The 14,383-nt window shown below is 38.9% G+C and overlaps 2 protein-coding genes across 11 annotated transcripts in view; one reads left to right on the top strand and one right to left on the bottom strand.

Annotated features, from left to right (window-relative positions):
• The window catches only part of tsc2 (TSC complex subunit 2), a 63,840-nt gene extending 51,732 nt beyond the window's left edge, over window positions 1-12,108 (bottom strand). For 5 of the 8 annotated variants that reach the window (XM_067405144.1, XM_067405136.1, XM_067405141.1 and 2 more), the window contains exons 1-11: window positions 7,206-7,340; window positions 6,602-6,744; window positions 6,432-6,518; window positions 6,240-6,350; window positions 5,702-5,849; window positions 2,774-2,891; window positions 1,901-1,949; window positions 1,690-1,815; window positions 1,495-1,568; window positions 991-1,117; window positions 759-902 (exon numbers count right to left, since the gene is read on the bottom strand). In XM_067405144.1, coding sequence (XP_067261245.1) covers window positions 759-902; window positions 991-1,117; window positions 1,495-1,568; window positions 1,690-1,815; window positions 1,901-1,949; window positions 2,774-2,891; window positions 5,702-5,849; window positions 6,240-6,350; window positions 6,432-6,518; window positions 6,602-6,736 — 1,119 coding nt within the window. In that variant the 5' untranslated portion in view covers window positions 6,737-6,744; window positions 7,206-7,340. Of the gene's footprint in view, window positions 1-758; window positions 903-990; window positions 1,118-1,494; window positions 1,569-1,689; window positions 1,816-1,900; window positions 1,950-2,773; window positions 2,892-5,701; window positions 5,850-6,239; window positions 6,351-6,431; window positions 6,519-6,601; window positions 6,745-7,205; window positions 7,341-8,432; window positions 8,619-8,710; window positions 8,862-11,259 lie in introns of those variants that run through there. The other 3 variants (XM_067405137.1, XM_067405139.1, XM_067405143.1) reach the window with 3 other exon arrangements.
• nthl1 (nth-like DNA glycosylase 1) lies at window positions 7,524-14,199 on the top strand. 3 transcript variants are annotated; one of them, XM_067405147.1, is made up of 7 exons: window positions 7,524-7,752; window positions 7,844-8,029; window positions 8,141-8,406; window positions 8,478-8,648; window positions 8,725-8,884; window positions 12,124-12,229; window positions 12,344-14,198. In XM_067405147.1, exons 2-7 carry the CDS (start codon window positions 7,870-7,872, stop codon window positions 12,720-12,722), a joined length of 1,242 nt encoding a protein of 413 aa, XP_067261248.1. In that variant the 5' UTR covers window positions 7,524-7,752; window positions 7,844-7,869; the 3' UTR covers window positions 12,723-14,198. The 3 variants fall into 3 exon arrangements, with proteins under 3 accessions (XP_067261248.1, XP_067261247.1, XP_067261246.1); XM_067405146.1 differs by having other exon boundaries at window positions 7,524-7,993; window positions 12,344-14,199; XM_067405145.1 differs by having other exon boundaries at window positions 7,524-8,029; window positions 12,344-14,199.
• The last annotated feature ends 184 nt before the right edge of the window (window positions 14,200-14,383 follow it).

The following is a 14,383-nucleotide window of genomic DNA, read 5'->3' as shown; positions in this document are numbered from 1 at the left end:
CACTAAATAAAAAAAAAAAAAAAAGGTAATTGTGATTTATCATCTCACAATTCTGACTTTTTTTCTCACAATTGTGAGTTATAAAGTAAGAATTGTGAGATATAAACGTCGGTCTTTTCCCCCTCACAATTGGACATTATAACAAGCAATAGACCTTTTCACATTTCCGGGTTTCTCAGAAGCGGAAGTCGTCATAGTTGGGTAAAATTCTATAGCGTAAATATATTTTTGTGTTTCCATTTGCTCAAATAGCAAAAGAAAAACTCCACAATAGTGTTTTCACAACTTTCAAAAAGAGGAAAGAATAGAAAGTGATTGATAACGGCAGTCAGAAGAGAGAAAGATGTATTTTTTACCGTCACTCCCATAGCCGCTGTATTAGAAAACACCCTCACGGCAGCGTTAACTAATTTTTGTAATTTGATGCAAAGGTAATATAGTATAGTGTTATAAATGTACATACGTTTTTTAAAAAATGAAAGTATAAAAAAACTTTTTGAAAAGGGCCTATAGCGAGTTTATATCTCATAATTCTGACTTTAAAAAAGTGCAATTCTGAGGTTATAACTCAATTGTGGGTTTATATCTCACAATTCGGAGTAAAAAAGTCAGAATTGTGAATTAAAGTCGCAATTACCTTTTTTAGTTTTTATTTCATGTTGGAAACAAGCTTCCATACAAAGCAGATGATCTACATGTCTGAAAACACTCTAATAGTGTGTGTGTGCGTGTGTGTGTGTGTGTGTGTGTGTGTGTACCTGTATCTGCTGCAGGAGTCTCTCTATGATGGACAGCAGGATGTCCCACGTCACCACCTGCAGCTCCCGGCCGTACTTCTTGATGAGTCGCGTGATTGACAGCACAATCTCGTAGGACACCACCTCATTAGAGCAGCTCATGGCCTGGCCACAAAGGTCAGAGGTTAAACAGTAGTAGGTTTAATAATATACTGTATATAAAAACACAAACTGATGGCAAATTTGGAGACACCTTGTAGAAGGAAGGTAGGACCAGAGTAGGGGTGTTTTTGAGGGCAGGAAGTCTGTGAGCCCCCCACAGCGCCATACCAACAAAAAATACAGCACCCCTGAGAAGAGCGGCGTCCTCAGAGTACACCCTACACCACAGAGACACACACTACTGAGATCACTACAGCTGACAACAGTACAACAGTTCAGCAGTTGATACCAACACCAATGACACAACTCAATATTCATTTCACTACTAAAAAATAGGCTAGTGAAAATCTTCCTTTATTTGAAAAGTCATATATCAATAAAGATATTAAATTAGTTTATTTTTTATTAAATAAGGTATAAATAATTATTATTATTATTAAAAATATAAATAATAATATAATATAATAATAAAAAATATCTATTATAAACAGTGTTGGGGGTAACACATTACAAGTAATCAGATTACTTTTTAAGTAACTGTCGATTTGGTACTGATGTAAAAGTACTCCTGACATCCCTATAATTGAGTCCGTACCTCTCCTCCATGATACGGCACATGGTGTATATGGCACTGTGACCCAGGTGAGTCCCCAACACCTTACGCATCAACTGGAGACACAACAAGACAAAAAAAAAATCATGTGAGAGGAAGTCAATGCTTGTTTATGAGATACACATTAAACATATGATGCATCAGTGTATTATTAAAACCGGCTGAATATATCAGTACCTTCCAGCAGGATTCACAGAACTCCTTCACATTAACAGTTCGGCACAGCGTGATGATGAACACCGTCAGAGAGTCTGAGGGCAGACAGTTATAACACACCACAGCGTCTAACACCTGCAGAGCAACCTACACACACACAGATAAACGGCTCAGATGTCACTGGTGTGATGGTTATCCTGAAAGACTGAATCAAAGCGCCACTCTGACGAACCTCAATGTCTGTGGAGGAAGTTGTCCGGTTACACAGAAGGCAGATTTTCCTGTGAGAAACAATTCAATGAGTGAAAACTCTTATATATTTGAGCTTTTTCATCATTTATGTTCCAGCTCTCCAATTTCATGAGGTTTAAAACACTGAAGAAAAAGGAACATGTGTGCTGGATGATCATTGATGATGCTTTTCCTTCATTGTCTGGACCAAACCATCCATTTTGATTTTTTTTTTAAATATATATATTATTTTGTAAATAAATTCATACATGACACATGTACACTAGCATTTAAACGTTTGGGGAAATGAAAGAAGTCTCTTCGGCTCACATTTTTTGATCAAAAATACAGAAAAATCTGTAATATTGTGAAATATTATTACAATTCAAAATGTTTTCTATGTGAATATATAGTAAACTGTAATTCATTTCTGTGATCAAAGCTGAATTTTCAGCATCGTTACTCCAGTCTTCAGTGTCACATGACCCTTCAGAAATCAATCTAATATGATGATTTGATGCTCAAGAAACATTTATGATTATTATCAATGTTGAAAACAGTTGTGCTGCTTCATATTTTGGTGGAAACTGTGATTTTCTGATTAATAAAAAGTCTGAAAGAACAGCATTTATTTGAAATAGAATCTTTAGTTAACATTATAAATGTCTTTACTATCACTTTTGATCAATTGAATGTTTTCTTGCTGCATTAAAAGTATTAATTTCTTTAAAAACATTCTTACTGACTGCAAACTTTTGAACAGTAGTGTTTATCTGTCTACAAAACAGTTCAGACATTTAAGCAGAAGCTTTTAGATCAAAAAATCTTTTCAGCTTATGAGAAACATGAAGTTTATGTGCGTGCGTTTTCTTACTGGACCATGAGGGAGACGTTCTCATCCAGGTAGCATGAGTTGAATTTGACCAGGTTCACAAGGACATGCAGGAAATCCGAGGACAGGCCGATGTCCATCCACAGCAGGACAAACCGAGCTGAAAGAGAACACACAAATATACATCACAATCTGTGTGTGATGCTTAACAAAAGCATTAACATTCATTATTTGGAAAACAGCAGCTCAGAAAGACACAGGGGAAAAAAAACAGGTTTGGGACAACATGAGGGTGAGTAAATGAGTTTTAGGCCCTGTTTCCACCTGGTATTAAGGTGCATCAGATCACAAGTAGACAAGGGAGATGTATTCCCGTTTACACCGGGTGTTTTAATCCATCTCTTTTGTCAACCAGTTCTGTCCTAATTTCTTCGAGGGGAGGTCTATGGGCGAGTAAATGTATGGGCTTTTACAGATCTTTCTAGGGCTGCCCCCTAATATTCGACTAATCGTTAGTCGACTAGAAGAGCCATAGTCAACCAAAAATTGAATAGTCAGTTGCGGAAAAAAACAAAAACTTGTGGCAAAGTCATGCAGTCCGTGAGGGACAGATTGTCAGATAGTTAAAGGGATAGTTCACCCAAAAATTAAAATTTGATGTTTATCTTCTTACCCCCAGGGCCTCCAAGATGTAGAGGACTTTTTTTCTTTAGTCGAACGCAAATGATGATTTTTAACTGCAACCGCTGCCGTCTGTCAGTCAAATAATAGCAGTGATTGGGAACTTGAACAATAAGAGTCAAAAAAACGTCCATAGAGAAATCCAAATTAAACCCTGCGGCTCGTGACGACACATTAATGTCCTAAGACACGAAATGATCGGTTTGTGCGAGAAACCGAACAGTATTTATATAATTTTTTACCTCTAATACACCACTATGTCCAACTGCGTTCAGCTTCCGGCTAGTGAGGTCTGATCGCGCTCTGACAACGGAAGTGATGTCTCGCGCTCATTGAAGTATATGGGCGAGACATCACTTCCGTCATCACAACACGTTTTTTGACCTCACTAACAGGAAGCTGAACGAAGTTGGACATAGTGGTGTATTAGAGGTAAAAAATTATATAAATAATGTTCGGTTTCTCGCACAAACCGATCGTTTCGTGTCTTAGGACATTAATGTGTCGTCACGAGCCGCAGGTTTTAATTTTGATTTGTCTAAGCAAGTTTTATTTACTGTTATAGTTGAAGTTCCCATCTACTGCTATTATTTGACTGACAGACGGCAGCGGTTGCAGTTAAAAATCATAATTTGCGTTCGACTGAAGAAAAAAAGTCACCTACATCTTGGATGCACTGGGGGTAAGCAGATAAACATCAAATTTTCATTTTTGGGTGAACTATCCCCTTAATGGCGGATCCTTGTGGTAATTACAGTATGTCGGTCAAGAAATCCAAACCTTCAACCATCATCCATCGACTTAAAATATGGCTTTTCATTTGAAACATGTAAGTAGTAGCAACTATACATGGCTGCTCGCTCTAACGTAACCCAACGAAAACAAATTAACAGCAGATAACAGTGAAAACAACTTAAAATACATTTACGTGATATAGATAAGAGTAAAACATCATTCGAAACTGTAAAGGTACTACTTTTATATGTGTGAACTCACAATAAAAACAAAACATTGTGCTTTTGTAAATTAAAGAAAACAAACAAAAAGGATACACTTTCTGATATCCTGGTTTCCTTTCCATTAAGTATGTGCATCACAAGAATTAATCGAAACTCAGCGTACAGCTACTGGCAAGCTCTTGTGTGCCATCTGAACTCTTGTTTTGGGTTGGTGCATAGATCGTCTGTTCTTCTGCGCTTTATCCTATTGTGGCGGTTAGCAAACAGCATTGCATTACCGCGCGCCCCATTCTGTATTGAGTGTGGATCGCCTGTGACCGACTGTATTCTGACTGTATGCACTGAACCATGATGTATTCGTACCGTTACACCCTTAATAATATATATATATACACACAGTACAGTCCAAAAGTTTGGAACCACTAAGATTTTTTATGTTTTTAAAAGAAGTTTCGTCTGCTCACCAAGGCTACATTTATTTAATCCAAAAAACAGTAAAAAACAGTAATATTGTGAAATATTATTACAATTTAAAATAACTGTGTACTATTTAAATATATTTGACAAAGTAATTTATTCCTGTGATCAAAGCTGAATTTTCAGCATCGTTACTCCAGTCTTCAGTGTCACATGATCCTTCAGAAATCATTCTAATATGCTGATCTGCTGCTCAATAAACATTTATGATTATTATCAATGTTGAAAACAGTTGTGTACTTTTTTTTTTTTTCAGGATTCCTTGATGAATAAAAAAGTTCAAAAGAACAGCATTTATCTGAAATACAAAGCTTCTGTAGCATTATACACTACCGTTCAAAAGTTTGGGGTCAGTAAGAATTTATTTTTATTTTTTTTAAAAGAAATTAAAGAAATGAATACTTTTATTCAGCAAGGATGCATTAAATCAATCAAAAGTGGCAGTAAAGACATTTATAATGTTACAAAAGATTAGATTTCAGATAAACACTGCTCTTTTGAACTTTCTATTCATCAAATAATCCTGAAAAAAAAATATTGTACACAAATATTTTGTACAATTGTACACATTAAATGTTTCTTGAGACTGGAGTAATGATGCTGAAAATTCAGCTTTGATCACAGGAATAAATTACTTTGTGAAATATATTCAAATAGAAAGCAGTTATTTTAAATTGTAATAATATTTCACAATATTACTGTTTTTTACTGTATTTTTAATTAAATAAATGTAGCCTTGGTGAGCAGACGAAACTTATTTTAAAAACATTAAAAATCTTAGTGGTTCCAAACTTTTTGACTGTACTGTATGTATATATATATATATATATATATATTAGTTTAAGCAACATACCAGTCTCCTCCTCTAGGTAAGTGATGTCTTTCCCATTCTCCGTGAGGGCCTTGAACACCTCCAGTCTCTCGGCCAGATCTTCATTAGAGGGCTGATAGTCCAGAATGATCTTAAAGAAGTACGCTCTTAATGGACCCAACCGCTCCCCCTACACAAAAGAGATCATGAAGATCAGGAGCTGTGTTTGCAACCGCAACATTAGGGCATTGCTCTGTTGTTCCTCTGGCTTGCTTAGTTGGGGACATTTAATATTCAGTAAAATTACTGAATTGACTGTACTGACACTATTGGATGAGAACTGAACTGAGCTGGACGATGACATCAATTTTTTCTGCTGAGCTGCTTAATCAACACTGAACTGATTTCAGCTAAATGACGCTGTTTTCTTTTAGAGCTGCTGTACAGCTGAATTTAACTGCAACATTGAATCTTTATTTTGCCGTTTAACACTGTGAAGCTGCTTCGAAACAATCTGTATTGCATAAAGCACTATATAAATAAAAGTAACTTGACTTGACAAGGTGTTGAAAATGCACACCTGTCCCTGTATAATGGCTCTCAGCAGCACCAGCACTGCATGACGGGCTTCAAGGGGCTGTTCAGGATGCATCATATCCTCCACAGCCTTCCATAAGGCCTCCACGGCATTCTGAAACACACACAACACACTTCACATCCACTTATCTGCACATATAGGCTCAGGAACAAACAGCTGCTCCTCTACACTCACCTCCTCAAACTTCTTGGATTTGGCGAGGTCGCACACCTGGTTGATGACTTTGATCCGGTGGTGGAGGCCACAGTCCGGAGTGAGCTCCTGAACAATGGGATAAGAGAGATTATATGACAAACACAAGGTCATGGAGAAGTACAGAAGTGTTCAGTTGGAGCATCTCTGACCATCAGGATGTCCAGTGTGATGATAAACTCCGACGGTTTGTTCTCAGTCTGCTTGCTGTGGGGCCGGGGCGTACCAAGGCCAAAGATCCCCTTCACCCTGTCCCGCAGAGACTCTTTACTGGGCTGTTTATTCATCTTCACACCTGTGACAGACCATGAACGAGAGAATAAGAGGTCCTTGAGTCAGAAAACTCCTTCCAACAACCTTACACACATGATTTGTGGCATGTCATTCCCAGTAACTTACATTAGCCCCTCGAGACCTCAAAACGCATAAACTACGTTGCAACATAAATATTTCAGAGAAATATGGCGTATTTTGTCATGAAAACAGGGCAGAAAAACAATGCACAGAAGTCAAACGTCTGACACCTCGTGACAGTCCAGTTCAGCCCATGCACATAAAAAGCGTGCATTTAATATTGAACATTTCTCTGACTGTCACAGAAAACAATACCTGAACATAAACGAGCCAAATAAGCCTTTTAAATACCCTCAAATCCCCGCTGTGGACAAATAAACAAGGCAAAATAAATAAATAAACCAGTATCAATCCACAAACAAGCCAGTGCAAAACAAACAAACACACTGTTATTTAACGTACCGTCTGGGGATTACAGAGATGGGCTGATATCGAGAAGATAAAACTAAAAAATCAAGCTGAAACGTTCCCGATTTATGCATTTAATCGGGACACAGTGTCTCTTCCAGCAGAACTGCCCCAGCTCTCACCAGCAAGCTTTACTGCCCCCCGGAAGTCATGTTTATTACACGGGCATGCACTTCCTACAAAAACACGCCACGTGACTGCGGGCGGCAGGGAGTTGTAGTTCCGAGAGCAGCGAGTGCGCGTTTACTTTACATACGCAGGCTGTGTTAAGAAACTACAAATGATTAACGCTTATGAAACTGAATCCGCGAATCCAAAAGTTCTTTTTCAGCGATTCCTTTGTGTCGTATGTTCGCTAGGATCCATTTAGACCGATTCCTAAACGATTCGCTGAATACATTTCTTTGTAAAGATCCGGCTCAAAAGAATGATTCATTCAGGAGTCGGACCTCGGTTTCGACAACATGGATATTGATGTTGTGTTTAGGAGATGTGAAACTGAAGTAAAACTCTGAGGTTATATTTGTGACGTAAAGTTCAGGTAATGTCAGCGCCATTGCGAAGTTTATGTGTTTATATGTTCCGTCGTTTGACTGTAAGAATGAACTCTCCATATTTCGCCGATTCAACAGCTGTAGACACTTCTGCATCTGAGACTATGGGGAAAAGTGCTGTAAATAAAGGAGGAATCCGTAGATTGAGATCCAGAATGGCTCAAGGGTTCAAATCAGAAGATGATCCTCCAAAAGTGAAAACAGAAGTTCACGAGCAGAGTATTTCAGGTGCTCCACTGCAGACACATGCACAGACTCCTGCAGGTCAGATGAACTGCACAAGTAGAGCTAAAACATTTTTCTAAATATTTTATATCATTAAAAATATAATTTTTTATTAATTAATGCATGCATTTTTTATTTTATTTTTTACAGAGACTGTGTCAAGTTGCAAAGACACAGCAAAAGTGAAGGAAGAAGCAGTGGATGATCAAACCCCTCTGATGTCACCTAGGAAATCAAGGCGGGGCCGTTTGAAGGTGGAGTATGAGGAGGAAGGGGTGGGGCTAAAGAGGGAGCGCTGGGAGCCGTGTGATTGGAGAACACAGCTGTCGTTTATCAGGGAAATGAGGAGCAAGCGGGACGCTCCTGTGGACCAAATGGGAGCAGAAAAATGCTACGACGCAGAGGCCCCGCCTGAGGTGAGGGAGAACCAATCGCAGATCACCTGAGGTAATGGACAACCAATCAGCTTTCTCTCTTCATTCCTCAGGTGCGTCGTTATCAGGTGCTGATCTCCTTAATGTTGTCCAGTCAAACGAAAGATCATGTGACGGCTGGCGCTATGCAGAGATTACGTGAGCATGACCTCAGCGTGGACGCCGTACTCAACATGGACGAGGAGACTCTGGGCAAACTCATCTATCCAGTGGGCTTCTGGAGGGTAGATGGCACATTCAAAAACATGTATATATACTCAACAAATTTCAACATTAATAAACTTACAAACATCCTCTCAGACAAAGGTGAAGTACATCAAACAGGCCACGACTCTGATCCAGCAGGAGTTTGGCGGAGACATTCCTAACACAGTGGAGGGTCTGATACGTCTGCCGGGCGTCGGCCCTAAGATGGCCCACCTGGCCATGGACATCGCCTGGAACCAGGTTTCAGGCATCGGTAAGGAGGAAGTTATCTTAGTAACTTGGCTTGACAAAGTTTCTGTCTGTTCTGACTCAAGTTGCTTTAATCAGACATACAGTTTTCCCATAATGAATGATGACAAATCATCATAGAACCTTCTTGCAACTGCCTGCGAAACAGTCAGAACAGCCTAGAAAGAACCTATGAAATGGTCGGAACACCCTAGCAACTACCTATAAAATAGCAACTACCTGTAAACAGTCAGAACACCCTAGCAACTACCTATAAAACAGTCAGAACACCCTAGCAGCTACCTACAAAACAGCAACTACCTGTAAAACAGTTAGAAGACCCTAGCAACTACCTATAAAACAGCCAGAACACCCTAGCAACTACCTATAACACAGCCAAAACACCCTAGCAACTACCTACAAAACAGCAACTACCTGTAAAACAGTCAGGTCACCCTAGCAACTACCTATAAGACAGCCAAAACACCCTAGCAACTACCTACAAAACAGCAACTACCTGTAAAATAGTCAGATCACCCTACCAACTACCTACAAAACAGCAACTACCTGTAAAACAGCCAGGTCACCCTAGCAACTACCTGTAAAACAGATCACCCTAGCAACTACCTATAAAACAGCCAGAACACCCTAGCAACTACCTGTAAAACAGTCAGAATACACTAGCAACTACCTGTAAAACAGATCACCCTAGCAACTACCTATAAAACAGCCAGAACATCCTAGCAACTACCTACAAAACAGCAAGTACCTGTAAAACAGTCAGAACACCCTAGCAACAACCTATAAAATAGCCAAAACACCCTAGCAACTACCTACAAAAAGCAACTACCTGTAAAACAGTCAGAAGACCCTAGCAACTACCTATAAAATAGCCAGAACACCCTAGCAACTACCTACAAAACAGCAACTACCTGTAAAACAGTCAGAACACCCTAGCAACTACCTACAAAACAGCTAGATCACCCTAGCAACTACCTACAAAACAGTAACTACCTATAAAACAGCCAGAACACCCTAGCAACTACCTACAAAACAGCAACTACCTGTAAAATAGTCAGGTCACCCTAGCAACTACCTGTAAAACAGATCACCCTAGCAACTACCTATAAAACAGTAACTACCTATAAAACAGCCAGAACATCCTAGCAACTACCTACAAAACAGCAAGTACCTGTAAAACAGTCAGAACACCCTAGCAACAACCTATAAAATAGCCAAAACACCCTAGCAACTACCTACAAAAAGCAACTACCTGTAAAACAGTCAGAAGACCCTAGCAACTACCTACAAAACAGCTAGATCACCCTAGCAACTACCTACAAAACAGTAACTACCTATAAAACAGCCAGAACATCCTAGCAACTACCTACAAAACAGCAAGTACCTGTAAAACAGTCAGAACACCCTAGCAACAACCTATAAAATAGCCAAAACACCCTAGCAACTACCTACAAAAAGCAACTACCTGTAAAACAGTCAGAAGACCCTAGCAACTACCTATAAAATAGCCAGAACACCCTAGCAACTACCTACAAAACAGCAACTACCTGTAAAACAGTCAGAACACCCTAGCAACTACCTACAAAACAGCTAGATCACCCTAGCAACTACCTACAAAACAGTAACTACCTATAAAACAGCCAGAACACCCTAGCAACTACCTACAAAACAGCAACTACCTGTAAAATAGTCAGGTCACCCTAGCAACTACCTGTAAAACAGATCACCCTAGCAACTACCTATAAAACAGCCAGAACACCCTAGCAACTACTTGTAAAACAGCCAGAACACCCTAGCAACTACTTGTAAAACAGTCAGAACACACTAGCAACTACCTGTAAAACAGTCAGAACACCCTAGCAACTACCTACAAAACGGCTAGATCACCATAGCAACTACCTACAAAACAGCAACTACCTGTAAAACAGTCAGGTCACCCTAGCAACTACCTAGAACACAGACAAAACACCCTAGCAACTACATACAAAACAGTCAAGTCAAATTTATTTATATAGCGCTTTTACAATTGGTAATTGTTTCAAAGCAGCTTTACATATTAGAAGCACAGAAAAAAGGGAAATGGTTAAAAGTAAGCTGTACAACCAAGCGTGGTAATATGTAACATATACAAGATGGTGCTACATTAAGCCAATGTCGGCTGACTCCCAGGGGTGGAAAAAACCCCCTAGGAGAAAAACCCAGCATGCTAGCACTGGGAAAAAAGTCCTAGGAGGGAAAAAACCCCTTGGGAGATATATAAAATATATGTAAATGGATATGGAGATCAAAATCTGAATTATACATTTTTATTATAGAGATTAAAAATAGATTATATATAAATATATGTAAGCGGATACGGGGATTAAAAATCTGAATTACAGATGCAGCCAGAACTGGGTCTGTAGGCCCATTGTCTCCTGGGCTACGTTGTAGTCAGGTCCAGACGCAGGTTCTCCATCTGATCTGGATACGGCCTGGATCCAGCACCCGGCAAACCTCAGGATAAGCAGAGAGACAGATATTAGCGTAGATGCCATTCTTATTCTGATGTACAGGTATATCTAGTGTTATAGGAAATGTTCTCGGTTCCGGCCGACCTAAATATTGCAGCGTAACAATCCTTTAACGGATTTGAAAAATGTTAATGTATTGATAATGAGTTATGTGTATGCAAGAGCAAAGAGATGTGTTTTTAGTCTAGATTTAAACTGACAGAGTGTGTCTGCTTCCCGAACAATGCTAGGAAGATTGTTCCAGAGTTTAGGTGCTAAATAGGAAAAGGATTGTATGCATCATAAAACAGTAAAACAGTCAGAACACCCTAGCAACTACCTGTAAAACAGCAACTACCTGTAAAACAGTCAGGTCACCCTAGCAACTACCTGTAAAACAGATCACCCTAGCAACTACCTACAAGCAATTCAGAACATGCTTGCAGCCACCAGAGATCTCTCCCTAATAATTTCCTAGCAACTATTCGGAATACCATGGCAACCACCTAGCAGTGGCCTATAAACTAGCTAGAACACACTTGCAACTGCCTAGCAACAATCAGCAACACCGTACATTCTTAAAAACTTCAAATCTTTCGTTAAGGTGCCCAGATTTGTAATCTGTATAGACTTTCAGGCAGGGCTTTGACAAGTCAAAAATTAAAGTTTGACATATTTTCATTATTTTAGTTGTGCTGTATTTATATTATTGTGTGTGTGTGTGTGTGTGTGTGTGTGTGTGTGTGTGTAGGCGTGGACACCCACGTCCAGCGAATCTCAAACAGGCTCGGATGGACCAGGAAAGAGACCAAATCACCAGAGGAGACTCGGAGAGCTCTCGAGGAGTGGTTACCACGGTAACCTCTATTTTCGGTCCTGTTGTTGCTAACGTTCATCTCTACAAGTCAGCATCAACACAATTTCATTGAAGCACCACAATTTTTTCTTCTCTGCCTTTTCCCTTGTTGCAGAGACCTGTGGAGTGAGATCAACTGGTTGCTGGTTGGTTTTGGGCAGCAGGTGTGTTTACCTGTTGGGCCGCTGTGCTCCATGTGTCTGAATCAGCACACCTGTCCCTCCGCACACCGATCCTCTCCCAGCAAGAAGCTCAAATCCAGTCTAGCATCTCCAACACCACAGGTTAAAGAAGAGCCGGCGGACGCATCCCGGTCCAGGTGCCCCTCTGAGAACAGGAAGCACATAGCCCAACAGGAAGTGTCAGGAAACAAGGGACAAGAAAAGCCAACACCAAAAGACACTCAATCCCTCCTCAGGCAGAGAAACAGAAGGAAGGGGAAAGCAGGAGCGCCACCATCAGGACAGACCTCTGTCTTCACACCAGACAGCTGAGTCTTGGATTCAGTTTGAACCAAGTACTGTGAAAATGCCTACGATTATCACATCACATTGATTACGTTTATTATCAAATAAATTGTAACAAAATGAAAAAAAGTTTTAGATTAAAGGACATTGTTAGAACAAGGCCTTAACCTTGTGTTGAAGCATATTTATCATTCAAAATGCGAAATTCGCTGTAGTTCACATCGTTTTATATTACTGTTAGTCATTGAACATATCGATCATAAAACAGTTGTCAGATATTTAATGTTTAGCTGCTTATATCTTACCACGCACTCTTTCATTGTAAAATCTAAAGCGTCACGTTGGAATTCGCACTAGTATTCAGTGAACAGTAAGCCCCGCCTTCTTTGATCTGATTGGCCATTATCCTGACATTGACGAACACTGTTAGACCGCTAAGGCAGACCAGATTAAAAATGTAACTTTTTAAACTGTTAGTCATCCTATCAACATACACAGTAATGAAGAGCAGCAGAGTAGAATTAAGAATATCAGATATTGGCCATTTCTGATTATTACAGCCCTGTGTTAGAACAGCATACTATCATACTACTCTTACTTCAAAATTTCCTTCAGTACACAGAACTCATATAATAAAAAATTGCCAAAATTTGCATTGCGCTCAACCTGTTATCAATTCCATATACATAATATATATAACATATGCATGCACAACACACTAGTATTTAATAAAGAATAGCATATTAGTGTACTTTTGCAGTATGTTTATTGGGTACAATATGCAAATTGACAGTATGTACACTGTCAAAAGTTTGGAATAATTATGATTTGTTAAAGTTTTTGAAAGAAGTCTCTTCTGCTGACTAAGGCTGCATTTGTTTGATCAAAAATAGTAATATTGTGAAATATTATTACAATTTAAAATAGTTTTTTTCTATGTAAATATATTGTAAAATATCATTTATTCCTGTGATCAAAGCTGAATTTTCTGCATACTCCATTCTTCAGGGTCACATGATCCTTCAGAAATCATTCTGATTTGATGCTCAAGAAACATTTCTGATTATTATCAGTGTTGAAAACAGCTTCATATTTTTGTGGAAACAGTTTTTTCAGGATTCTTTGATGAATAGAAAATTCAAAAGAACAGCATCTATTGGAAATAGACATATTTTGTTACACCTTATACCTTTTTACTGTACATTTCTGGTCATTTTAATGCACTCTAGTCTTGGTGAATAAAAGATTTAGTTTCTTTTTTTTTTTTAATCTTACCTCAAACTTTTTAATGACCGTGTATGACAATTATTAAAATAACAAATTTCATTTCTAAAATAATAATGCCGATATTCACTGAACCACACGTGTAACGTAATGAGGTCACGTGAATAGCATACTACATATCACTGCAAATTCTGTGCAGTATTCAGTATACGCGATTTCATTTTGAACACAACCTTGATTTAATTTGTGCCTGAACTGTTGTTGTCAACACTAGAGGGCAGACGGGGCAAAAATAAATGCAATTAGCCTACTTCACACACTTTTTTTTTTTTTTTTTAAAGATGTAAATATGAGAAAAGCATCAGATCACCAAGTCTCTGATGAGATACAGTACATCTACTCATTGTATTTTACTGTTTCCTAACTGAACGGTTTATTCGTTGTGTTTTGGGACCTTGCAGATC

This window comes from Chanodichthys erythropterus, chromosome 12, assembly GCF_024489055.1.
Source record: "Chanodichthys erythropterus isolate Z2021 chromosome 12, ASM2448905v1, whole genome shotgun sequence".
In the NCBI taxonomy this organism is placed as follows: Eukaryota; Metazoa; Chordata; class Actinopteri; order Cypriniformes; family Xenocyprididae; genus Chanodichthys; species Chanodichthys erythropterus.
Note: the sequence above shows the minus strand (reverse complement) of the source record. Positions and strands in the feature narration are given on the sequence as shown.

Coding starts and splice junctions, on each gene's coding strand:
- nthl1 (XM_067405145.1), top strand. CDS start 7,756: ATGTCAGCGCCATTGCGAAGTTTATGTGTTTATATGTTCCGTCGTTTG. Junction 8,030..8,140: donor ACATGCACAGACTCCTGCAG/GTCAGATGAACT, acceptor TATTTTTTACAG/AGACTGTGTCAAGTTGCAAA. Junction 12,230..12,343: donor CTCGAGGAGTGGTTACCACG/GTAACCTCTATT, acceptor CCCTTGTTGCAG/AGACCTGTGGAGTGAGATCA.